Below are 24,546 nucleotides of genomic sequence, written 5' to 3'. Positions count from 1 at the left end.
CCTTTTGGAGTCTCGTGTTTTTTTTTTTTTTTTTTTTGGAAAGACATTTAAAATTACCTTGAAAAAAGCTTGCAGAAAATACAGTTTTGGGAGAATCAGCCTTCAATCTAATAGTTTTGCTAACAAATGATGAAAAAAAATTTTTTTAAGATTAATGGTATATACCTAATTTAATAAGTGTGTGATCCACAAAAAGGGTGCAAAAAAGGGTGAAATCCCATTTTAAACATAACATTTTGAATATAGAAATATGAAATGAAGTAAAGAATTAATACCTTTGGTAGGTGGTGGAAAGTCATTATTTTGTTGAATGAGTCATTGAGCCATCCATTAAACAGATTCGTTCAAAATGCTGATTCATTGAGGAGCAACACAAGTGGCTGTCTGTATTAATTGATCATTGAATCATTCACTCAATCAATTCATTCAAAAACAATGTGTGTGGTGTTTAGAGAAGAGAAAATCGCAATGATTCTGTGACTTTGTTTTGGAACTTTAGATGACGAATAAAAACGCACCAAATAAGTCATAAACCAAAAATTAACCAATTTATACATTTTACATTTAATGAAATTAACTTAATTTTTTTTTTTTTTTTTGCCTCACTACAATGTCCAGTGCATTGCACAGCTTTGCCACGCAGATTTTGATAGTTGGACTGCTGAAGTTTTTTTACTTCTGTTTTACAATAAAAATCTTGTAGTGACAGTAATTTCTTAATTTGTGTCAAAGAATTGCAAAATCAAAAAGTCCATATTATGGAAAGAGCCTGCACCCATTGAGGAAAAAAACAAACAAATGTTTTACTTACCATCGTCCCTTAGGGCTTTTAGTCTAAAAGTGTGCTCCAAAACCTTGAAATTGCACCTTGAAAATGGTTGAAAGTGCTTGAAATTGACTTGTGCAAATTGTGTAAAAACCCTTTGTAAAATAAGGTGGATATTATTGTTTTATCATTTCATTCAAGACTTGGCCTACTCAGCCATCCTTTAAAATGCCCACTTCCATTTTTAAAATTGATTATATGGCATAATGTCTATATAATATCTGTTTTTATGTGCACAGCGACCCCTGATCCCGGAGAAGACCCAAAAGTGTCCAGGGCAAAGTTTTTTATCCGAGATGAATTCTTGGTATAAATACTTTTTTTAATAGTCTCTTTATTTTCTTTATTTCTTCTATAATATTAAAGGTATAGTTCATCCAAAAATAAATTTACTCTTAGTTTACTCACCCTCAGGCCATCCAAGGTGACTTTTTTCTTCTGTAGAACAGTTAAAAAAAAAAAAAATCAGGGAATATAGGCATATCAAGGAACACAAAATTAATACCTGTGGCTCCTGATGAATATGTTGAGGTATTGTAAAATAAAATAATCTGTCTGTGCAAGAAACTGAACATTATTTACAACATTATTACCTGTAAACCATAGCCTCAGGCAAACTGGAGTGATTTCCAGTTCAATTTCCAGAACTACTAATTCTTTTGAACCTGTTCTTTTTAGTGAAGTCGATAAACCAGTGCACTAAATCAGACTGCGACTGATCCAGTGTACTGGCAAATATAATCAATATGATGCCGGTTTTTGCTAACTAATTCAGTTGGTGGAAAAGAATCAGACATGAAAAGAATCAGACTTCATTGTTTGTTGCTATGCATTACAGTGAATGTCTTTGACAAGCTTTATTTCCATGATTAAAATGAGAAGATGACAAGACGGCAATAAGGTCAATAAACGATAACTGTGACTATATCAACATGCAATAACGTTGACGATAAAAAACGAGACTAAAATGTATTTTGAAAAATAAAAACTATACCAAAATCTCTTTTTATTTTCATCAAGAAAGAGAGAAAAAAAGGAGACAAAATATTGCAGACTGCTGTACATCCCTCTACTACGCAAGATTTTGTGTGTGGTTACCAGATATCAAGAGTTCAAATCCCCAATTTGGCAACCATGTGCTCGCTCTTCATCATGAAATAGGGTGACCAGATGTCCCGTATTTCAGCTCTATTTTTAGTTATTTTGAAAAAATCATGTTTTGTCCCGTATTTCCAAATTTCTTTACGACTGGGTGATCAGAGCAATAGTAGAAGTGTTCTGTCACGCGAGAACAGCCTAATCCAAGGTAACTAAGCTTGTCGTAGAACAAAATTACCATCCAATCACAATTTATCGATTGCAGTAAGTGAAGGTGGGATAGATAAGCGGAATCACACTGAATGACACACAGAAGTGCGGGCGCCTGCGCGATCCCAGTTCTGCGATCAGTTCTCCTTGCGCCTTGCACCTTTATTGTCAAATACACACACAGCTGTGGATACTCCATCATGTGGAGTATCTCACGTAAATGCAGTCTGTTATGGCTTAAGTGAACGTAATCAGGTGGGTGAAAACCGGATATATGCGTCAGTATATTACATTCATTCGGTCTTAAAGGGACAGCAGCCTAATTAAATACCTGTCTTTCTCATTAATCTGCTAATCAACCAACAAAAGATGTTAAATAAATGTATACCTGTTAAACCTACTGTATTAGAAAAAACAAGTTAATTTAATATTTAATTTGTATCTATTGTATTTGTCTTATGGTTTGTAATTTGCTTCTTTATTTTTATATAATAAATAATTATGTGCATGTGGTGTGTTTGTGTGTATATACTGTATATATATATATATATATATATATATATATATATAATTATATATAATTTAGATATCACGAAAAAAAAATTCTCATATCGTGGTCATATATCACCCCCCGTCCCGTCTCGTCCCGCATTGAACCATGAGAAATCTGGCCACCCTATCATGAAAGCTCCGATGATTATCTGAAAACACAGACAAACAAGTAAGCTGGAGTTTAGCAATCTCCATGTGAGATGTTTTGCTTAAATGAAAGTGTCATTCAATCAGTCTGTGTTCTGTCATGAGATCTCGACTATTTTGATTGCGATTGTGGTTGCTGAATAAATGCACTTACTTCTGCGATCAGTTCTCCTTGCGCCTTGCACCTTTATTGTCAAATACACACACAGCTGTGGATACTCCATCATGTGGAGTATCTCACGTAAATGCAGTCTGTTATGGCTTAAGTGAACGTAATCAGGTGGGTGAAAACCGGATATATGCGTCAGTATATTACATTCATTCGGTCTTAAAGGGACAGCAGCCTAATTAAATACCTGTCTTTCTCATTAATCTGCTAATCAACCAACAAAAGATGTTAAATAAATGTATACCTGTTAAACCTACTGTATTAGAAAAAACAATGAGATCTCGACTATTTTGATTGCGATTGTGGTTGCTGAATAAATGCACTTACTCAACCGCTGTTGTTTTAATAGAGAAACTTTGTTGCAATTTGGAATTATTGGAATTACTATCAGGAATTTCACTGTTATAACAGGGGTGCACATTAAGTGGTACGCGGGTGTGCATGAACGACCAAAATAAAAAATGCACTGTGGAAATAAGTTCAGACAGCTCACTGGCGTACTGACATGGCTGACAGCTGTTAATACACAATCTCTGATTTAGATCGACTAACTGTAATCTTGTATACGATTTCATTTCAAACTGAAAGCATAAACCTAGGCTGCCGCCGGTTTCACAGCAAAATGCTAAACTGACATTTCATTCACTGCAAAGCCCGCAAACGCGCTTCACTCAACAGCGCATGTACTTACTTGCCGGTGTTGTGCTAAATTCTGCCCCCCCCCCCCGCCAGATTATTACACCCCCTAGTATTGGGTGGGAGGATTTAAGATTAGGCAATTAGGTAGCAACTTCAACAAGGGGGGAATAATTTGGCAGGGGGTTGAATTTGGGCACAATAGCAGGGCAACCCACCAAAATAAAAGCGTGCTGATTTTAGGTTTGAAAATGATGAAAATTCATATAAAGAAATCAAACAGTAAAAAGGGAAAAAAAATATGTAAAATTAAGCGTTGTATTTTTAGGTGTACTATAAAATAATTGTATTTTTATTTAATACTCACTTTTTATTTTAATATACAATAGTATTATCACACTTTATTATTTTGTTTATTTGATTTAAAAAAAACTGAGTAAAGTGCAATAATATTCTTATTACTATAATTTATTTTTATAGTTATATTTAATAGGTCACACTATATGTGCAGTGTGAGCACCAAACCAAATCTCCAGGTGCTCTGATGAGAACCAGACTGAAAAACTTACATGCACCCCTGGTTGTAATTTTGTTTGTTTTCACCAGTTTTCATAATATAGACAGAGAGAGTGCATATCTAAGTCTTTGATATTAATTTATATATTAAATAGCCTATCAGTACACTAGATGAGGTAAAATAAACCATGTGTAGGCTATGAGTCCACATTCTATTGACTTGTGCTTATTGGTGAAAGTGCAATACCTGAAAGGTAAAAATAAATTTCTCAAATGACAACAATCATTGCGATTAATAAAATATATATTTTTGCTCAAAATTATAGTTTAACCATTATACAGCATGATGAAAATGTGACAGTTGTGAAAGTGAAAAGTTTGTGAAAGTTTTCATTGACTATAACTAGACTAAAATGCTCAGACATTTAGTCGACTAAAACTTGACTAAACAAAAACAGGACAAGGTTGACTAAAAAGTATAACTAAAAAGTAGTTTGACACATTTGACACAGGACTAAGACTTATTTAAAAGACTAAGACTAAATTAAAAATGGCTGACAAAATTAACACTGCATTACAGGTATAAATAATGCTCAGTTTCTTGCACAGACCAATTGTTTCTTGCACAGACCAATTGTTTCGCTTTGTAAGACCTCAGTATATCGTCAGGAGCCTTGGGTATTAATTGTGTGCTTTTTTGGCTCTCAAAGTGATGATAGCCATTGACTTGCATTTTATGAATCACCAAGGACCATGATTTCAGGTAAAAATCTTATTTAATGTTCTACTGAAGAAAAAAAGTCACCTACATCTTGGGACCTCTAACTAGTCACCATTTCTGTAAAGTTTTTCACTATTTTTAATCAGTTTTGCACGTCAGCTATAAATTTGTTATTCTTGTTGTTGGTATAATGTTGTAACTGCTTGGACTGTTTGTGTGTGTGTTTGTGTGTTTGCATGAACCCACAGAAAATCAGCACAGCAAGCGGCACAGACAAACACTACTGCTATCCTCACTTCACCTGTGCCGTGGACACAGAAAACATCCGTCGTGTATTCAATGACTGTCGTGACATTATTCAGAGGATGCACCTCCGCCAATATGAACTCTTGTGATTGGCTGCCTGGATCGGTCGCTCCTCCAATCAACAATTATCCAGTCCCACATCACATGGTGGGGTCTTTAAGAACTACTGAAGAGTGACAATGTTGTGGGGGTTTTTTTCTGCTTTTCACTTGTTTGCTTTCCTTTTTAATATATATATATATATATATATATATATATTTCTGAAGTGAGAGGGGAAATGATGTGTGTTTATAAGATGAAATTATTTCTATTTTACTTTGTACCACTCCCAGGTCATTTCTTTCTTTATATATTTTTTTGTTGTATTTCAGCATTGGCTGGCTTTAGATGAGGTTAGATTAGAAGATTAGATGTGGTTAGACCAGCGGGCATAATGGTAACCTGTGACCTGTGTAAGGATGGTCTGACCTTTGACCTTTCCCCTGCATCTAATGAAGGGGACATTGGAGTACTTGACATAGGAGTGAAGGGGTACATGAAGGGTTTAATGAAGCACTTTGCATCAGTTGTTTCCTAAATGAAAGCCAGGATGCAAAATTCACAATGTAGCACCTCTGTATTTATCCATTTTTTTTATTTTTTTTTCACTGTTTTAGTTTAGTTTTTAAATTGCCTTTTTGCTTTTTTTCTGCAAAGCATGCAGAAAGGACTTCAGGGCTAGATAGGAGTTTGTAACCAACTACAGAGCACAGAGCAGGAGCAGGGCCTTGTGGGATTTGTCATACTCTGCATTTTTTTCCTCAGTGGGCGCCATCGGCAATCCATCTTTGGAGAACCGTCACCGCCAACCGATGCCTCCTTTAGTATGGGCAGGCCTTATTTGGGAGGTAGTTCTAAATATTGATATAAAGAAGAACACAATATATTTTTAAGGGTTTTGTTTTGTTATTCTAAAGAATGTGCAAGGTCGCTCGATCTTGTACAGGACTGCAAAATGTTATTTTGTATAACTTCAACAAGAAAGACAAAACTTTGACTTGTAGAAGCTCTTTGTGCCTTTGAATATGGCTGTACCTCAAAATGAAGATAAATTATTTGTGATTGGACAGCGGTGTACAGCTTGATGTCAAATCTTACATGCAGCACAGCTTGCTGATGGGAAATCGCTCTGTAGACTGATTTTTTTTTTCTGGTTTATAAAGCTATTTAAAATGTCTTTTACTATAAAATTAAGAAAAATTAGGCAAAAAATCTTGGTATACAATATGCAAAATTAACCACTTTGTTTAGAAACTGCAAATACAGTATGTCTTACAGTTCTTTGAATTTCTGTTTTTGTCGGACGGACTCAGCTTCAAAAAACTTTGGAAAGATATCCAAAATTTTGACGTTCTGTTGTTTCAGGTAGGGTGCATTTTTAGAAGTGGCATATATGCAGACTGTACGCGGGGTCGTGCTGGTGAAAGTGTGTAGATATGTGAGATTGTATGCGTGTGTGCATACATTTGCAGATATGCCAAGCTGTACTGTACATGTGCATTCTATGTGTACATATACATTTATAAAAACATGAAAATACATATTCTATAAATATGTATGTACAATTATTCATAATAATATGTGTGCCTAAATGTATACATATTTATGAATGTTTAGCAAGGTTGTATGCATAGCTATGCATATACAAATGCATAATATTGAAGGAATGAGGAAGTAAGACTAGTGATATATATATATATATATATATATATATATAAAATCACTAGTCTGGCCGTCCTGAGCGTGTACTGACTGCGCTGGCATTGTGAATGTGAGCACTAATAGTGTGTCTCACAGCTCAAGTGTGTCCATATGTCTCTCTCACTCACCAGTGGGGCAGTTATCATAAGTCAAAGGAATAGTGCAATGCAATGGGTTTTTTTTAAGCGTTTGTACAGAAATAACTTCATGAAAAATCATTTGTGTGTTCAAAAGATAAACCGCATGCAGATTCTAACAGCTTGAGTTTGAGTAAATAAAATTTTCAGGAGAAATAATCCTTTAATACATGAGTGGCTGACTTAAATTTAATACATACACACTTAAGTCCATGCACAATGCCACATAAACTGTTAACTGTTTTGGATCCCTGACTCTACTCTACTTCTCAACTGGTGAAGTGCAGGGACAGTGTGTGATGTGACTTAGGCTGTGAGTGGCTGTAACACTGGTAGAAAGGCTTTATTCTCCTTACTATCCTCTGCAGCTTTTATGGTTCATGGTCAAACTTACTTCAGAAACTAAAAATACAAGTGACAATGAAGAAAAATAATTTATTGTTTCTTTCTCGTTTTGTAACATTTATTTTAATAATGAGGCACATTAGAAGACCTTGGTCTATGTTTAGAATGGCAATGTGGGAAGAAATGTAATTTTGCAAATAAAATACCTCTAAAAAAATGTGAGTTTGCCTTAGAGTTATGTTTTATAATCACAACTTGAAAAGTGGGTTGCTGCTAAAATTTCTTATTTCCAAATTTCTTTTTTTTTTTTTTTCATTTGCGAATACTGAACCACTTTTTCAAAACTCTTCTTCCAGTCTGCAATACCAACATAAATCTTAACCAAACAGTTAATCTCACTTCCAAAACTCAAAAAATAAAAGTTTGGTATGTAATGGTGGTTTGAGTTTAAATGAGTTTTTACAGAAATCTTTTTCACTTTATTAAGCATATGTAACAAACAATTTGGTTGCAAAATAAAAGCTGAAATTCCAGGGCTGCAAATATAATGAAATAATTAAATATAAACAACATGTAAAGTGTAACTGCTCATACTGTATGTACTGTACTCTGAGGGTTCTGGTGCTCACTTGCCCACCAATTGCTGTTTTGCTTGACCTACATTTTCAAACAAAAATGTGCTGCAAATATAGAAACCTTTTGCAGGTTAAGTATGAAAGACAAAAGAGTAAAAAAAGAGTTTGCTTTTACATAAAATGCCTATCTCCCAAAAGTCATTTAAAATTATTCACAGTTTTGTCCACACATACTTCTGTTTCACTGACTATGTTAAGAGTTTTGAAATTATGACCTGTTTGGACCAATCTGTTGTACATCAAAATAATTTATTCAGCATTTTAAACCAGAAAACGAAGACACTGAGAACATCCAAACCAGTAAAATCATTGATTTTCAACATTTTCTTGTTTCTGTGCACTTGAACTCAGGGCTTCCTGTTAAACTTTTGTTATCATTAACAATGATACATTGTTATCATTTGGTTACATTGTTATACAAACATAACTCTCACATGCCTTTCGTGCATGTTACAAAGTCTTGTGCTTTCTTAGAAGGCTATTTAGCATATGCAGTGATCTTCTGAACATCTTCATTTGGCTGAGTGTTATCAGTGCAATGATCAGACAGCTGCTGCAGTAAAGTGCTAACACGCTCCTCTCCTCCGGCAAAAAACACTTTGACAACCGGAAGTCAGACCTGGAGAATGTGCCCTACAGGAAGTGACAGAATATACAACAACATTAATATTAAATAAATTTTAAAAGTTCCTTATACTTTTGACTAAAGTTTTTTTTTCCCTTTCAGCTTATAGAGTTGACATCTTATTTTACAACCTCCTCTAAGGTTTGGTGTGAATATGGTCTTATAATCTTTCATACGTTAGTTAAACACAATGACTGTTCATTTCATGAAACTTAAACTGTTTTAATTTAATAAAGCAGCTGAATGAAGGATTAGTTAACATTATATTTCACTTATTCAACTCTTCATGTCAATGAAGTTAACTTAATAATTTTGTGGAAAGTGTAGCCATTGTATGAAATGTCCTGTAAATACATTTCTAAACCCGAGAAAACCTAATCTGCACCATTCTGTGAAATCTGGATCTAATTGAGCTGAAATGAAAAAAAAAATTATTGTTGCATATAGAACTACATATAGAATAATCAAAACATTCTCTAAACTAAAACTGAATCTTAAAAGCATTTGCCACAATTGGACATTGGGTATATTGTGAAAATGATTGTTGCATATAGAACTACATACAGAATAATCAAAACATTCTCTAAACTAAAACTGAATCTTAAAAGCATTTGCCACAATTGGACATTGGGTATATTGTGAAAATGATTGTTGCATATAGAACTACATACAGAATAATCAAAACATTCTCTAAACTAAAACTGAATCTTAAAAGCATTTGCCACAATTGGACATTGGGTATATTGTGAAAATGATAAAAGCATTTTTGATAAAGGCAGAAAGGGGTAATGAAGAACAACAATTAGCCTTGGATTTACTCTATACCACAACAAAATTAACAATTCATCTAACTCTCTCATGCTCTTTAAAACATTTTCCTCCCTCCTTTGTCTTCCTCTCCTTCATCAACTCAACAGCTGACGACTTTGCCACATTATTCATTAATAAAATTACAACCATCAGTGCACAACAGCAAACATACACTCACGTCCTTCTCTCCACTCTCTGAGGCAGAAGTCTCCAAACTCATCCTTTCCAATCAGCCTACTACTTGACATGGTTAACTGCCAGATCCTCCTGTCAACTCTATAGGCAAAGGTTAACTGCCAGATCCTCCTGTCAACTCTATAGGCAAAGGGCATCTAAGGAACTGCACTTCCAGTGGTTCAAGTCTTACCTCTCAGATATGTCCTTCAAGGTATCTTGGAGGGGTGAGGTATCCAAGTCACAAGATCTAGCTACTGGGGTGCCTCGTGGCTCAGTCCTTGGACCAATTCTCTTTTCTGTCTACATGGCATCACTAGGTACTGTCATTCAGAAACATGGCTTTGCTATGCTGTGACCATCACCTTCAACTCAACCTTGCCAAGACAGAACTGCTTGTGGTTTCAGTAAACCCATCACTTCATCACAATTTCACCATCCAGCTAGGCGCATCAACCATAACTCCTTCAAGGACAGCCAGGAACCTTGGAGTTGTGATTGATGATTAATTCAATTTCACAACCACACTGCTAAAACTGCCCAGTCCTGCAGCTTTGCTTTATACAACATTAGGAAGATCAGACCCTTTCTTTTAGAACATGCTAGATGACAACTTGTTCAAGCTCTTGTTCTGTCCAGGCTAAAAACTTATTTCTTATAAAAAATAAATAAATAAAAAAAAACTTGCTTTGTGTGCTGTGTTAGAACCGAGTCTTGTCACACACTTGTCCCATATTATTGTTCTTTTGTTGGTTTTTTTATTGCTTCTATTGTCCTCATTTGTAAGTCGCTTTGGATAAAAGTTTCTGCTAAATGACTAAATGTAAATGTAAATATTATCCTTTCAAGTCTGAAGTAATTTAATACATTTGGTGTATTTGCTACCCAACAATAATGCTTGAGATTGGGGAGTATAATGTCAAACTGTCACTGCAGAAACTCCTTTTACATATTTTAAATGTTTTGTGCAACATTAAAAAAGAGATCAATATATCTGAGGGAAAAAAAGCTTTACCCACAAGAAAGAACAAATAATCATTTGAAAAATCATTTCAAATCATTCAAATTTATTACATTTCTGGATTTGCTACAATATTTAGCATTCCCTTGCAAATAGCATCCAGTGGACAGGACAACAAAACCCAACATTTCCTCAAAGGGTATTTTCTTTTCTTTCTTTCCTTTTTTTTGGCAACAAAGTTTTCTATGGCTCATCTTATTACAAATGTGTGCAAACATAATCATTAAACCTTCTTGTTCACAGTCAAGTTCTGCATCACTTAAGTAAATTCACACTTTGCACATCTATTTCATTGATGACTCTGTTGAGAATGTTTTTCACTATGGACATGCATAAACAGAACTGAGTTAACTGAACTAATTCCAAACCATGTAAATGGAAGTAATGGTTGATTTAATGTTTCATAGGGTTTAATGCTTTCTGGAATACTCCCTAGGTGTATCTTGTGAATAATACAAATGTCTGTTTGTTTAATGCATTTAGCAGGGTGGAACTTTACACTACTTTGGGTTAGTGATGTTCGATTTTTGAACGAATCGTTCTTTTGAGCCGGTTCTCAGGACGTAACCGTTCGAGCCGGTTCACAAAATCGAACTGAATCGAACTTTAGTTCTGGGTTGATGACGTAAGACGCACAGCCAAAGTAGCATGTCCAACTCAAAAAGAATCGAATGAGCCATTTCAACTAACTGTCGAAGTTTGCAGAGAGTTACCGAGGACTCAAAAAGAAACTAATTTCGGATTTGCATCAATACTTTGGGTCTTGATATGGTCATGTCTGGATTAATTGAATGACCGATTAATTATTGATGTTTATTGGCTGCTACCATACAAGTCATATGGACTTCTTCTTTGATACTTTAATTGTTTTTTGTCTTTCTTGGAGCTCGAAAGCCTCTGGTCATTATATGAAAAAAGTGCAATGCAATCATTTTACAAAACTCCTCCGCTTGCGTTCCATGGAAGAAAGTAAGACATACAGCTCTGAAACAACACGGGGGTAAACAAAACTCAGGCTTTAATTACCAGGATGAAGCTGGGGTTGTTGCGGTTTCTCCAGCTGAAGGACGGGACACTGATCTCAGGATAGAGGTTTTCATGCAGTACCTCACAGCCATGGTGAGTGTGGCCACTCAGGATTAGGCGGGGCTTGAACCACCACAAGAGCTGTTATTGGAGAAGATTGTCGGCTTTTAATGTTCATATATGTAATGATCTTGGCCTACTCTGGTCAAGAGCTTGTTGATGTAGAGTGTACTCAATACTAAGTCCCTCAAATCAACAGAAATCTTAATCTTTTTTTAAAGAGTTGATGCAATGAACCTCACAAACTTTGTCAAATGCAATGATCAGTTCATTGGTTTCCACATGGACTGATATAAACCTGTGCACCCTGACTCCCATAAATTGTATGTCAAACAATCAGATAAAGCATTTGATTTTGAAAAGATTTTTGTGTAGGAAATATGCATCAGATGGTCAATGGACATGCCATCTGAGGCTGAGTGTACAGTGCCCATTGATTAAGAGTAGCTAATCCATCCAGTAGCTAATCCAACATCAACATGTCACCATATCCGGCTCACTGACTAAGTTCTAAACACTCGCAAATCTTCTCATTGTGACCGAGTACAGTAAATTGATTCATTGTGTAGTGTATTCAGGTGTAACATCATAATGTAGCACATTATTTTTAAAAGTAACATTGCTTGTGTTTATTAAGCATCTTGTTTTACCTTTTTGGAGGCATTCTTAGATAAAACATCATAACGCTCCTGAAATAGCTGGTACCGATCATCCAGTGGGGTTGCATCTACACCTGTACACATAGCATCACTCACTCTATACAGAGGGTAATGCTGGGATCAATAATACCATTATTACAGTGAAGAATATATTACTGCAATTTCTAAAGCAATGCATTTATAAGAAATACCATAAAATCCTGCCTTTACTTAAACTACATGTGTATGACAAAATGCATTTAGTTATCATGATAGATACAGAAAAACATACACAATCTCACCTGTAGCAGAACAGGTGCTGTTGGGGCAAAACTCTCTGTGTTCTTGCACTGGCCATAATGCTGTGCACCCTAACAGAGTAAAAAGAGTTAAATGTACACAAGATCAACCACAACAGAATCAGCATCACACCATTAAAATGTAAAAAAAAAAAAAGACCAAGATTAAAAAAAAAAAATCAGTGCTAATAATAATAATAATTATTATTATTATTATTATTATTGTAAATATAGCCGTAAGCAGCAATCAATGGCTCATGTGTGTAATTAGGTGATACAATTGAAATGTGACCCTGGACCACAAAACCAGTATTAAGTCGCTGGGGTATATATGTAGCAATAGCCAAAAATACATTGTATGGGTCAAAATTATAGATTTTTCTTTTATGCCAAAAATCATTAGGATATTGAAAGGTAGAAGGGAAACCGGTCTTTAGTTCTCTAAAAGAGTTGGGTTAAGAGTGGGTTTCTTAAGAAGTGGGGTTATACAAGCCTGTTTAAATGCTGAGGGAAAAACACCAGTGTGAAGGGATGTGTTAATGATGTGAGTGAGTGCAGGTACAACGGCAGGAGAAATGGCTTGAAGGAGATGAGATGGAATAGGATCAAGCGGACAAGTAGTAGGATGATTGGAAAGGGTAAGTTTAGACACTTCTGCCTCAGAGAGTGGAGAGAAGGATGAAAATTAGTGTATATTTGCTGGTAAGATGTGTTTGAGAGTTTGTGGTGTGGCAAATTGTGCACTCAGATTTGTAATTTTATTACTGAAGAATGTGGCAAAGTCGTCAGCTGTTAGAGTTGATGAAGGAGGGGGAGGAGAAGGACAAAAGAGGGGGGAGTGGTAGTGATAGTAGGGATCTGGAAACACATAGTAAGAATTGGTTATAAAAACAGAAGGGAAACAAGTAGTAGGAAAGAGAATGAATCAGAAGCGATACTTATGTGTCTTGCCGGTGTCCCTGCTCACAGTAATATGTCCCTTGGTCCAGGGTCACATGAGATAATGTTCTTGTTAATGTTTACTAATGAACTTACTAAACATTACCTAATGATTAACATGATTATTTAATGTAAATTGAAATGCTTACAAATTTGTTGGTCTTTGTTGTGTAGACCTCTATTTACACATCTTAAATAATCTATTAATTATGTATTCATGTTTTTGCAGTACACAATCTAAAGTGGAAACTATTCATCATTTGCAAATGTTTATAAATGTTTACTAATCATTAATACCTTTATGAACAGTCATCTCAATGGCAAAAAGTGTCCCGAAAGACCCAAATTTACCCTTTTCACACATCTTTACTAATCATTTATTAATCATTTGTTCATATTTTTGCAGTAGCCAATCTAAAGTTGAAACTATTCATTATTTGTAAATGTTTATAAATGATTACTAATCATTTAGTATCTTTATGGGCCTTGGACTTATGTAACAAGGTTTGTGTAAAGGGTGGCTGGTTATGTTTAGCTAAATGCTTGCTAAAGACATAACATAATTGTAATTTTGGTGCAAAAAAGTTTTTTATTGCCTCAATACTCACATTAGTATACTACTCTTCAGTATATCATTAAACAGGATAGCTATTCCTTGAATTATAAATAAACAGGGGAAAATATTTTTTTTAAAGAAAATACTTGTTCATTTATCAAAACAATATAATATAAACAGATTGAACCGTGTTCCCTTATAATAATCAAATTGACCCCTGTACACTGTTGACCATTTAACCTACCCTTAAACCTACCCATACCACCAAACACCTCACACCTCAATAGCAGCTAATGTGTTGCGCATTAACACAAGCTTTTAATCATTTCACAAAATAATGTTCTTTTTAGCAACATCATATGACCCCTTTAACTAATGATCCATTAAGCATTATATAATGTTTGTTGATGATTTGTTAATGAAAGTTATTATGAAGTGTTACCAATTAAAGTCATATTTTAAGAATAAAGTCAAAATTATGAGAATAAGTTGTAGCAATACAAGATTAAAGTTGTAATATTTTGAGAATAAAGTTGTAGTATTTTGAGTAAAGTCGCAGCAATAGAAGATTAATCGTTGTAATATTTTTAGAATATAGTAGTTTATTGCATGAATAAGGTCAATTACCACTACCTACTCCACAAAAACATCTATGACGTCTAGACTTTCATTATTCACATGTATTTAACTTTTAAAACAGCAATAAAAACATTGTGTCTACAAATTGTGAATGGACTTGAAGACATGAAATATTATTTCCAATCATTTTTACCAGTGGTCGGCAACAGGCGGCCCGAGGGCCAAAACTGGACCGCCAGCAATAATATCTGGCCCGCGCCCGCAGCCAGATTATTTTGATAGTGGCTGGGTCTGAAATAGATCTGTCATGACAGCAACAGTTACTCATAATCAGAGTATGTGAGCGGAGCATGGAGTAGAGCGGTGTGATTTTGACTGGAGCAAGGAGCGGATTTTTTAAAAGTCGGAGCATCGTGGTTTTCACTCACTCCAAGAGCGTTCCACCACCGCTCCATCACGAGTACAATTCATGCCAACGGCCCGAAAATGTGAAAATATGTAAATTCTTGCATATTTAGCAAGAATTCACATGTTAAACATATTTAGCTAGCTTGATAGAGAAGGATCACTCAAATCAGAAAGAATGTGAAGCTATGATGACAGCAATGGACATGAGTGGGAAGTTGTAGTTCTCAAGGAATTTGTTTGTTCCTTCTAGATATTGAACATTTTCAGCTGAAAGCATGATTTAAACAAGTACTAAGTACAAGTACTTATTCACATGCAATCGCTCTCTCAATAATGCATTCAAACAAATATATCTGTATCCGATTTCGAATGAGCAGAAATCTGTAAGAAATGCATCGATCCGTAGGTAAAACTGACAAAAAGTTATTTTCATCACAAACAAAATTTGCACCGCAAAAAGCAGCAATTATACCTTTTAATGCTGACAACCATGTTATTAGCTTGTCATATGGTAGGACAAAAGTTTGAACACTAGTGTTCTAATAAGCCACTTTGAAACTCTGCTGTTATTTTGAACTGTGATATTTCAAACATACTGAAATACTTTAGCCGCAGAGTGGTGTTTCTGCGAGGAGTGGAGCGGGAGCGGGAAATGGTGAACCCGGAGCAGAGTGATTATTAAATGCTCAATACGCGAAGGGGAAATTGTTGACGCTCCACTCGGCTCACATACTCTGCCAGACACCACCACACAAATGTGGCTTTTTGTTAATGACTGTCCTCCTACAGGATTTAACAGCTCACTACCACTTACAAAAGACACTGTAACAGTCTGTCACAGGCAATTCTAGTTGCATTTTCATCAATTAATTTCTTAAATGATCCTTTGACTATGTTCTGGCCTGCCATCTAGTAGCAAAAAATTTTTTGGCCCGATGCCAAACTTGCTTGCCGACCCCTGATTTATACCATCAATAAATCAGCTTGTGAATAGTCACGTACCTCAGAAAAAGACAACAACATAATTTAAGTTAACAAGTTGGAGTCCACTTCAACCTTTAGAATGTTTGTATTGCTGTTGTTAATTATGTTAAATACATGTGAAGAATAAAAGGTTGGACACCACAGATGTGTTTTTGCAGAGTGGTGGAATTTTCAAATTAATTAACCTTATTCACATAATATACTAAGTCAAGTCAAGTAATGTCATGTTTACACACAAGGAATTTGACTTGGCGACAGGAGCTTCCAGTGCAGAAGTACACACATAGTGCAAACATACATGATAGTGCAGACATACATAGAATTACACAGTAAAGATGAAATAATAAGAAAAACAGAAAAATAAATAATGTTCACGTGGCCTTCTAACTTTTTAAACTCTAAAACTTTTTTTAAAACTATGTTTTGTTGAACTGAAACTGCAGCCAAGTAATGGAACCTTTTCACATTTCAGGGTTTCTCAGAAGCGGAAGTCATCATAGTTGGGTAAACTTTTATAGCGGTGAACAGGACCACCACATTAAATAGATTTTTTTTTTTGCTCAAATAGCAAAAGAAAAACTTTACAATAGTGTTTTCACTATTGAATTGACAGAAATTGATAACCGCAGTCAGAAGAGAGAACTATGTCAAATTTACCATCACTCCCCCAGCTGCTTGTATTAGAAACACCCTCACAGCAGCATTGTTTTTTATTTTTATTTTTATTTATAGTAAGTCAATGGTAATACAATACAGAGCATAGTAATTTAAATAAATAATGCAGGATTTACAATGCTGATTGTAAAATGCAACATCACAATCTGTGAAAAGGGTCCATCACTGATACACTGCATTGATAACACGTAAAACTGCTTCAGGTTTACAAAAACAAGCAGATGTTGATTGGTGCACTATTCTTGCATGTTATTTTAGCCTACAAAATTATTTTAATTACGTAAAATACTTGTACAAATTATCATATAGCCTAGTAATAATACAATGCAAAAAAAATAAAAAATACTTCACAGAACTTCAGTAATATTCAGTAATAACTGTGATGTTACTGAAGACAACATTTTAGAAATAAGTAAATAAATAAAAAATTATTGGCCTGTGGGTTATTCCAAGCTGCATTAGGTTGTATAAAATTGTGCTGTATTACTTATATTCATGCAGTACATCACATAAGCATTTGTTCTATTATTCGTACCGCAACACTACATAAGTGTGTCTTAATAGAAATGTTATATTATGATCAATAAAAAAATTTTTTTTAGATTTCTTTGAAAATTTATTATATAAAACTACAATTTAACTGGTTCTAAACATGTATTATCATTCAAACTGATGGAAACTAATTTAAAAAACAACATTACATTATGTTTCAGTTTATCCTGGTCCAGCGGACCCCCCACTCTGCACATTTTGTATGTCTACCTTATCTGACACATTCAGTTCAGTTTATGGAGCTCTCTTCTAATGACCTGATTATCTCAGTCAGGTGTGTTAAATAAGGGGGGTCCCAAGGGCCAGGATTAAGAACCACTGTTCAAGAATTATGATTCAAAAAGTACATTGCCTGGTTATGTACTGACAAACTACTAGTGTTAGAAAAATTTGCATCTAGATAATTCAAGAGAAAAAATATTGCCTAAGGGGCCGTTCACGTCACACCTAAAAACGCGTGGAAAACGCAAGCTGTGGCGCTTTCTCCTACTTTCCAAAGCGCTCGGGAGCGCTGCCGTTGCTAAGCAGCCGTGACCTGCACTCTCCATGACAACGCGGAAGTTTCAGCAAAGGATAAATGGATTCCAGCACTGAAAATCGCTTACAGTAGCTCTGCTACTAATTTTATAGTAAATATATTTAAAAATTGGTATCCCTCTACAGCTACATCCCTGTAAAGCGGCATTCTGAAAAGTTGAGATGTTTTTACAGAGATTGTTTTACTATTGGGAGATGAGAGGGTCTGTATTACCAAAGTCCCTTTAAGGCAAGTCATGTCACTCAAGCGAGTGTTAACTATGGCTACTCACAAATCAGGCAACCAACTGGACCTTATTTACACACGACACTGCTCCACTGACCATGTACTGGTTACTCCACTGCACACCTCGGATCACTTCCTCCTCACTCTTAACCTCAACATGGTTCCTGACATACCCCTCCACATGTCACTTTCAACGTAACCTACGCTCACTCTCAGCCTCGCGGCTATCTACTATGGTTTCATCTTCGCTTCCTCGCCCTGAACAGTTATCATCTCTTGATGTTAACAGTGCTACTGATACTTTCTGCTCCACTCTTACGTCTTGTTTAGACAGTGTCTGCCCCTTGTCTTACAGGCCAGCTCGTACCACCTCTTCTGCCCCTTGGCTATCTGGCGTTCTCCGTGAGCATCGTTCTAAGCTCAGAGCTGCAGAAAGAGTATGGCGCAAATCACAAAATCCTACTGACCTTAAAGGGTTAGTTCACCCAAAAATGAAAATTAGCCTGTGTTTTACTCACCCTAAAAACATCCTAGGTGTATGTAACTTTCTTCTTTCAGACGAATCCAATTGTAGATGTATTAAAAATTGTCCTGGCCCCTCCAAGCCTTTCAATAGGGGTAAGCAGGTGTTGGTTGTCAACAGTTCAGAAGACGTGAAATAAAGTGTGCACATCCGTAATAAAACATCCCTCACACAGCTCCGGGGGGTGAATAAAGGCCTTCTGTAGCGAATGCATTTTTGATTGAAAGATAAATATCCATATTTCAAATGTAATAAACACTTTTTCTCACTTCCGGTTGTCAACAGTTCAGAAGACGTGAAATAAAGTGTGCACATCCGTAATAAAACATCCCTCACACAGCTCCGGGGGGTGAATAAAGGCCTTCTGTAGCGAATCGATGCATTTTTGAAAGATAAATATCCATATTTCAAATGTAATAAACACTTTTTTCTCACTTCCGCTGACTGTGGTATGCGGAAGACATTCAGGCGGATGACGTAGGACATATGCGTCGTGCACGCGCCTCTGAGAAATGCAGGAGCAAAGGAAACAAAGATTCAAAGGAAAACTAGTCTCCTCTTGGCTTATATCGAAATCCTCCGAAATTTTTCTTTACAAATCCTTGTTTTCTGCTTCCAATTCGTGACCGGCATTTTGTTTTGTCTCCGCGTTCGTCACTTATCACGCAACGTCGACGTCCTACGTCATCCGCCAGAATGGCTTCAGCGTATGACAGTCAGCGTAAGTGACAAGAAAAGTGTTTATTATGTTTGCAATATGGATATTTATCTTACAAAAATGCATGGATTCACTACAGAAGGCCTTTATTCACACCCCGGAGCCATGTGAGGGACGTTTTATTATAGATGCACGCACTTTATTTCACGTCTTCTGAACTGTTGACAACCAACACCCGCTTACCCCCATTGAAAGGCTTGGAGGGGCCAGGACGATTTTTAATATAACTCCGATTGGATTCGTCTGAAAGAAGAAAGTAACATACACCTAGGATGCTTTGAGTAAAACACAGGCTAATTTTCATTTTTGGGTGAACTAACCCTTTAATATCTATCGATCACTCCTCTCTTCATTCTCTGCTAATGCCTCCACTGCTAAAAGGACATACTATCACAACAAAATTAGCAATTCGCCTAACTCTCGCATGCTCTTTAAAACATTTTCCTCCCTCCTTTGTCCTCCTCCCCTCGCGCTGAGACCATACGGCGTAGAGGCGCGTCCCTTGGGTGGTGGATAGGGGATCCCTCGTGTGGGGGGTACACTGAATAATATGGAATAAGGTGTCGTGAACCAACATGGTCTAAGGGAAGGAACCCTGACAAAAACCCACTGGTCCTCCTAGTAAGGGGGTTGGGCAGCAGGCTAACAACCATCTCCCGTCAAAAATGATTGTTACAGATACCATGGACATTACAGATAGAAGTAACCAGGGTGAAGCTAAGATGGCCAGTGATGGCAGCAAGACATCGTGGGGTCAAAGCCTTCGGGAAGCTCAACGTCCGATGACATCTATAGTAACACCCAAACAAGAACTCTCCATCAGGCACTGGAATGTCAGGAGTATGTACAGAGCGGGGGCAGCCGCACAGATCGCCAGAGAGATGGATCAGTACAAGCTGGACCTGCTTGGGATCAGCGAGTGCAGATGGACAGGAGCAGGCAGACAGAAGCTGGCAACAGGACAAACAGTGCTGTATGCAGGAGATGAGGAGCTGCATAAAGGTGGAGTTGCCATACTAGTCAGTAAACAAGCAGGGAAGGCACTGATGGAGTGGACACCTGTCAGCAGTAGGATAATCACAGCAAGATTTTATTCTCGATTCAGGAGACTGACTGTAATCCAGGCGTATGCCCCACACAATGAGCGAGCTGATGAGGAGAAAGAACAGTTCTACGAGATGCTGCAGCAGACTGTAGACCATTGCAACAGGCAAGACATAATCATCATGATGGGGGACTTGAATGCCAAGGTTGGCAAAGATAACAAAGGATATGAAAGGATAATGGGCACTCAAGGGCTTGGAGTTAGAAATGACAACGGTGAGAGGGTGTGTGAATTCTGCGAGATCAATGGTCTCATCATAACTGGCACATTATTTTTGCACAAGAACATTCACAAAGCAACATGGGTATCAGCAGATGGAACGGTGAAGAACCAGATCGACCACCTTATGATCAGCGGCAGTGGAGGTCCTCCGTCTTGGACACCAGAGTGCAGAGAGGTGCTGATGTGAACAGTGACCATTATTTGGTGAAAACAAGAATCAGGCTGCGACTCAGCACAAACAGGAACTAGAAGAATGCCAAACCAAGACTGGATGTTGAGCGACTGAAGGATGAGGAAACCAGGAAGAAATACACTGATGCAGTCAGAAGTAAGCTGACCAAAATAAAGGATGAGAGTGGTGACAGTGAGGACATAAATGCAATGTGGGAACAGCAGAGGAAGGCTTATGTCGGTGCTGCAGAGGAAGTCCTTGGTTACAGAAAATGGAAGTGTAAACCATGGATGAGTAAGGCAACATGGCAGCTCATTGATGAGAAAAAGGAGATAAAAGGAAAAATCCACAGCACAAAATCTGAAAGAATCAAGGACAGGCTCAAAGAAACATACAAGCAGAGAGACAAAGAAGTCAAAAAGAACGTCAGGGAGGACAAAAGAAGATGGATGACGGAGAAGGCACAGAGGGCACAAAGCGCAGCAGAAAACGGCAGGCAAAAAGAGCTGTATGAAATAGTGAAACAACTGACAGGTCAGTGTCACAAGAAGACGGTTGCAGTTAAGAGTAAAGATGGGAAACTGCTGAAGAGGAAAGAAGAACGATTAAGCAGGTGGAAAGAGCACTTCCAGGAAGTGCTAAATAGGGAAAGGCCTCTAGAACCACCACAAGATGAAGAGAATGAGAGGGAAGAAACTCTTCACATTCTAGTAGAAGCACCTACAAAACAGGAAATTAAGAGGGCAATCCAGTCTATGTGAACTGGCAAGGCCCCAGGGATAGACCAAGTTACAACAGAGATGATTAAGGCAGACCTGGATGGCTCTTGTAAAGAACTGAAACAAATTCTAGACCGTATCTGGCAGGAAGAAATTGTACCGGACCAATGGAAACAGGGACTGATCTTCAAGATCCCAAAGAAAGGAAACCTACAAGACTGCGGAAATTGGAGAGGGGTGACCCTCTTACCGATAGCCAGCAAAGTGCTTGGGAAGATTTTGATCAGAAGAATTCAGGATGGAGTTGATGGATGCCTCCGGAAAGAGCAAGCTGGATTTCGGGCAGGAAAGAGCACTGTTGATCAGATCTTCATCCTGAGAAACATCCTGGAACAAGCCAACGAGTGGAACGCCATATTGTACGTTCACTTTGTGGACTTTGAAAAAGCGTTTGATTCCATTGATAGAAGAAGCCTGTAGGTGATTATGAAGAAATATGGAATACCAAGCAAACTAATCCCTATAGTCAAAGCACTATATGAAGACTTTCAGTGTGCAGTGATAGACGAAGGGGAAAAAACAGAATGGTTTCCAGTGATTACCGGAGTCAAGCAAGGCTGCTGCATGTCAGGATTCCTGTTCATTATGATCATAGAGTGGGTCATGAGGCAGACAGTGGAGAACAAGAAGACAGGCATAAGATGGAACTTCACCACATTACTTGAGGACCTAGACTTTGCCGATGACATAGTCCTATTATCATCGACATTCGACCAGCTGCAGACGAAGACCACAAGATTGGAAGAAAATGCAGGAAGGGTAGGACTCAAACTAAACACCCAGAAGTGCAAGGTGATGAAGTTGAACAGCAAGGAGAAAGATGCACTGCGAGTAGGTCAGAATGGTGTGGAGGAGGTGGAGCGCTTCACATACCTTGGTGCGGACGTAATCCATGATGGAGGTGGCACAGTTGACATACAGAGGAGAATAACTCTGGTCAGTGCAGCTTTTCACAAGCTGGCCAAAGTATTTTATGCCAGAGACATCGTCAGGAAGACCAAGGTGACATTGTTCAAGACCTTGGTACTACCTACACTACTGTAGAAACTTGGAAGCTGACTAAAGGGGAGGAGAAAAAACTGGATACCCTCCAGAATAAGTGCCTCAGAAGAATACTCAGGATTCGCTGGCAACAACATGTCACCAACGAGAGGGTTCTGGAATTGACAGAGAGAGTCCGAGATGAAGTGAGGAGGAGAAGATGGACCTGGATTGGACACGTGCTGAGGAAACATCCAACTAGTGACTGTGCTATTGCCTTAGGTTGGATGCCACAAAGAAGGAGAAAAAAAGGACGGCCAAAAACAACATGGCGTAGAACTGCTGAAAAGGAAAGCGATGGAGAGGGGTGGCCTTCGTGGGAGAGAGCCAGACAAGCAGCCAAAGACAGGAAGCAGTGGAAAGAAAATGTCCAGGCCTTATGTGCCTCCTGGCGCGGAGAGGATTAAGGTTAAGGTAAGGTTTGTCCTCCTCCTCCCCCTCCTTCATCAACTCTAACAGCTGACGACTTTGCCACATTCTTCATTAATAAAATTACAAAACTCTACATATAATAACCTAGAACACTTTTCTCCTGCTGTTGTACCTGCCACTCACTCACGTCGTTAACACATCCCTTCACACTGGTGTTATTCCCTCAACATTTAAACAGGCTCGTATAACCCCACTTCTTAAGAAACCCACTCTTAACCCAACTCTTTTAGACAACTACAGACCGGTTTCCCTTCTTACCTTTCATTGCAAAAACACTTGAAAACCTCTCAGATAGGTCCTTCAAGGTATCTTAGAGAGGTGAGGTGTCCAAGCAGACATCTAGCTACTGGGGTGCCTCAGGGCTGAGTTCTTGGACCACTTCTCTTCTCTGTCTACATGACATCACTAGGTTCTGTCATTCAGAAACATGGCTTTTCATATCACTGCTATGCTGATGACACTCAACTCTACCTCTCATTCCATCCTGATGATCCGACGATAGCTACTCGCATCTCAGTATGTCTAACAGACATTTCTTGTTGGATGACGAACCATCACCTTCAACTCAACCTGGCCAAGACAGAACTGCTTGTGGTTTCAACAAACACATCACTTTATCAAAATTTCACCATCCAGTTAGGCACATCAACCATAACTCCTTCAAAAACAGCCAGAAACCTTGGAGACTCAACCTTGCCAAGACAGAACTGCTTGTGGTTCCAGCAAACCCATCGTTTCATCACAATTTCACCATCCAGTTAGGCACACCAACCATAACTCCTTCAAAATCAGACATAAACCTTGGAGTTGTGATTGATGATGAGCTGAATTTCTCAGACCACATTGCTAAAACTGTCCGTTCCTGCAGATTTGCTTTATACAACATTAGGAAGATCAGGCCCTTTCTTTCAGAACATGCAACACAACTCCTTGTTCAAGCTCTTGTTCTATCCAGGCTGGACTATTGCAATGCTCTCTTGGCAGCTCTTCCAGCCACTTCTATCAAACCTCTACAATTAATCCAAAATGCTGCTGCAAGATTAATCTTTAATGAGCTGAAAAGAACGGACGTCACACCTCTGTTCATCAATCTGCACTGGCTACCAGTAGCTGCTTGCATAAAATTCAAGGCATTAATGTTTGCCTACAAAACCACCACTGTGTTCTGCAAGTGAACGATGCATTATTGTGCCATTTCATCTTCAAGAAACGACTAAAAACACATCTGTTCCACCTTTATTTGACCCTCCAACTCTAGCACTTTCTATTCTATTTTAATTCTACTTTATCTATTTATCTTTTTTTATAAAAAAAAATAACACTACCTTTCTATTTTTTCTATTCTATCTACTTGTTTTTCTTTTGGTGTGTGTGTGTGTGTGTGTGTATAATATATATATATATATA

General features: G+C 37.4%; 2 protein-coding genes across 2 annotated transcripts in view; one reads left to right on the top strand and one right to left on the bottom strand.

The window, feature by feature from the left end:
* gnal (guanine nucleotide binding protein (G protein), alpha activating activity polypeptide, olfactory type) overlaps window positions 1-7,864 on the top strand; it is a 121,147-nt gene extending 113,283 nt beyond the window's left edge. Inside the window, exons 11-12 of the mRNA XM_016535656.1 lie at window positions 1,066-1,133; window positions 5,124-7,864. Coding sequence (XP_016391142.1) covers window positions 1,066-1,133; window positions 5,124-5,270 — 215 coding nt within the window. The 3' untranslated portion in view covers window positions 5,271-7,864. The remainder of the gene's footprint in view (window positions 1-1,065; window positions 1,134-5,123) is intronic.
* A 320-nt stretch (window positions 7,865-8,184) lies between these two features.
* mppe1 (metallophosphoesterase 1) overlaps window positions 8,185-24,546 on the bottom strand; it is a 69,547-nt gene continuing 53,185 nt past the window's right edge. Inside the window, exons 3-6 of the mRNA XM_016535655.1 lie at window positions 12,695-12,763; window positions 12,405-12,527; window positions 11,695-11,835; window positions 8,185-8,671 (exon numbers count right to left, since the gene is read on the bottom strand). Coding sequence (XP_016391141.1) covers window positions 8,489-8,671; window positions 11,695-11,835; window positions 12,405-12,527; window positions 12,695-12,763 — 516 coding nt within the window. The 3' untranslated portion in view covers window positions 8,185-8,488. The remainder of the gene's footprint in view (window positions 8,672-11,694; window positions 11,836-12,404; window positions 12,528-12,694; window positions 12,764-24,546) is intronic.

The sequence above is a fragment of the Sinocyclocheilus rhinocerous genome, unplaced genomic scaffold (assembly GCF_001515625.1).
Source record: "Sinocyclocheilus rhinocerous isolate Xijiao unplaced genomic scaffold, SAMN03320098_v1.1 scaffold1990, whole genome shotgun sequence".
Lineage (NCBI taxonomy): Eukaryota > Metazoa > Chordata > Actinopteri > Cypriniformes > Cyprinidae > Sinocyclocheilus > Sinocyclocheilus rhinocerous.
Note: the sequence above shows the minus strand (reverse complement) of the source record. Positions and strands in the feature narration are given on the sequence as shown.